The sequence below is a fragment of the Oncorhynchus tshawytscha genome, unplaced genomic scaffold (assembly GCF_018296145.1).
Source record: "Oncorhynchus tshawytscha isolate Ot180627B unplaced genomic scaffold, Otsh_v2.0 Un_contig_5117_pilon_pilon, whole genome shotgun sequence".
Lineage (NCBI taxonomy): Eukaryota > Metazoa > Chordata > Actinopteri > Salmoniformes > Salmonidae > Oncorhynchus > Oncorhynchus tshawytscha.
Window position 1 is genome coordinate 77,501 of NW_024609382.1, and position 2,500 is coordinate 80,000.

At 55.4% G+C, this 2,500-nt stretch overlaps 1 protein-coding gene across 1 annotated transcript in view; it reads right to left on the reverse strand.

Annotated features, from left to right (window-relative positions):
• LOC112241182 (huntingtin-like) overlaps positions 1–2,500 on the reverse strand; it is a gene marked incomplete at its 3' end in the record, with an annotated part of 111,621 nt that overhangs the window by 73,378 nt on the left and 35,743 nt on the right. The window contains 1 exon segment of the mRNA XM_042315072.1: positions 1,542–1,688. Within this exon segment, the coding sequence (XP_042171006.1) occupies positions 1,542–1,688 (147 nt within the window).

Consider the following 2,500-nt stretch of genomic DNA (forward strand, 5'->3'; position numbering starts at 1 on the left):
GTCAGTCTAAAAGACCGAACTAAAGTGTTGCTGATAACATAATTAAAATCATTAACCCAGGAGATGAACACCCTCTACCTGGACCTGGAGATGAACACCCTCTACCAGCTCCACCGGGACCTGGAGATGAACACCCTCTACCAGGACCTGGAGATGAACACCCTACCAGCTCCACCGGGACCTGGAGATGAACACCCTCTACCTGGACCTGGAGATGAACACCTTCTACCAGTTCCACCGGGACCTGGAGATGAACACCCTCTACCAGGACCTGGAGATGAACACCCTCTACCAGGACCTGGAGATGAACACCCTACCAGGACCAGTTCCACCAGGACCTGGAGATGAACACCCTCTACCGGGACCTGGAGATGAACACCCTCTACCGGGACCTGGAGATGAACACCCTCTACCGGGACCTGGAGATGAACACCCTCTACCGGGACCTGGAGATGAACACCCTCTACCGGGACCTGGAGATGAACATCCTCTACCAGCTCCACCAGGACCTGGAGATGAACACCCTCTACCAGTTCCACCGGGACCTGGAGATGAACACCCTCTACCAGGACCTGGAGATGAACACCCTCTACCTGGACCTGGAGATGAACACCCTCTACCAGGACCTGGAGATGACCGGGACCTGGAGATGAACACCCTCTACCAGGACCTGGAGATGAACACCCTCTACCAGGACCTGGAGATGAACACCCTCTACCAGGACCTGGAGATGAACACCCTCTACCGGGACCTGGAGATGAACACCCTCTACCAGGACCTGGAGATGAACACCCTCCACCAGGACCTGGAGATGAACACCTTCTACCAGCTCCACCAGGACCTGGAGATGAACACCCTCTACCAGGACCTGGAGATGAACACCCTCTACCAGGACCTGGAGATGAACACCCTCTACCGGGACCTGGAGATGAACACCCTCTACCAGGACCTGGAGATGAACACCCTCTACCAGGACCTGGAGATGAACACCCTCTACCAGGACCTGGAGATGAACACCCTCTACCGGGACCTGGAGATGAACACCCTCTACCAGGACCTGGAGATGAACACCTTCTACCAGCTCCAACGGGACCTGGAGATGAGGTGTGTTATGACCAGTCTGATGGTCAGCAGGGAGGTGTGTTTGGACCAGTCTGTTCTCTCTGTGTCTGGAAGTAGCAGTAGTAGATCAAACCAGCCAGTTAGCCGGTAGTAGATAAAACCAGCCAGTTAGCCGGTAGTAGATAAAACCAGCCAGTTAGCCGGTAGTAGATAAAACCAGCCAGTTAGCTGGTAGTAGATAAAACCAGCCAGTTAGCTGGTAGTAGATGTGTGTGTGTGTGTGTGTGTGTGGTGTGTGTGTGTGTGTGTGTGTGTGTGTGTGTGTGTGTGTGTGTGTGTGTGTGTGTGTGTGTGTGTGTGTGTGTGTGTGTGTGTATATATACATACCTGGTGATGGTAGAGACAGTGTGTGTGTGTGTGTATATATACATACCTGGTGATGGTAGAGACAGTGTGTGTGTGTGTGTATATATACATACCTGGTGATGGTAGAGACAGTAAAGTGTGAAGGCGGTAGCGTCTCATGCATCAGTAACTGTAGATACACAGAGCTCTGGTCTCTGGCTATAGCCACCACCGGGTCAGCCTGACCCTGGTCACACTCATAGAACAACACACTGACCAGCCTGAGGACAGGGGACAGGACAGGGGACAGAGGACAGGACAGAGGACAGGACAGAGGACATAGGACAGGGGTCAGGACAGAGGACATAGGACAGGGGACAGGGGACAGAGGACAGGACAGAGGACAGGACAGGGGACAGAGGACAGGACAGAGGACAGGACAGGGGACAGAGGACAGGACAGAGGACAGGACAGGGGACAGAGGACAGGACAGAGGACATAGGACAGGGGTCAGGACAGAGGACATAGGACAGGGGACAGAGGACAGGGGACAGGACAGAGGACAGGACAGGGGACAGGACAGAGGACAGGACACAGAGGACAGGACACAGAGGACAGGACAGGGAACAGGACAGGGGACAGGACAGGGGACAGAGGACAGGACAGGGACAGAGGACAGGACACAGAGGGCAGGACAGAGGACAGGACAGAGGACAGGACAGAGGACAGGACAGGGGACAGAGGACAGGACAGGGACAGGACAGAGGACAGGACACAGAGGACAGGACAGAGGACAGGGGACAGAGGACAGGACAGAGGACAGGACAGGGGACATAGGACAGGGGTCAGGACAGAGGACATAGGACAGGGGACAGAGGACAGGACAGAGGACAGGGGACAGGACAGAGGACAGGACAGGGGACAGGACAGAGGACAGGACACAGAGGACAGGACACAGAGGACAGGACAGGGGACAGGACAGGGGACAGGACAGGGGACAGGGGACAGGACAGGGACAGGACAGAGGACAGGACACAGAGGGCAGGACAGAGGACAGGACAGAGGACAGGACAGAGGACAGAGGACAGGACAG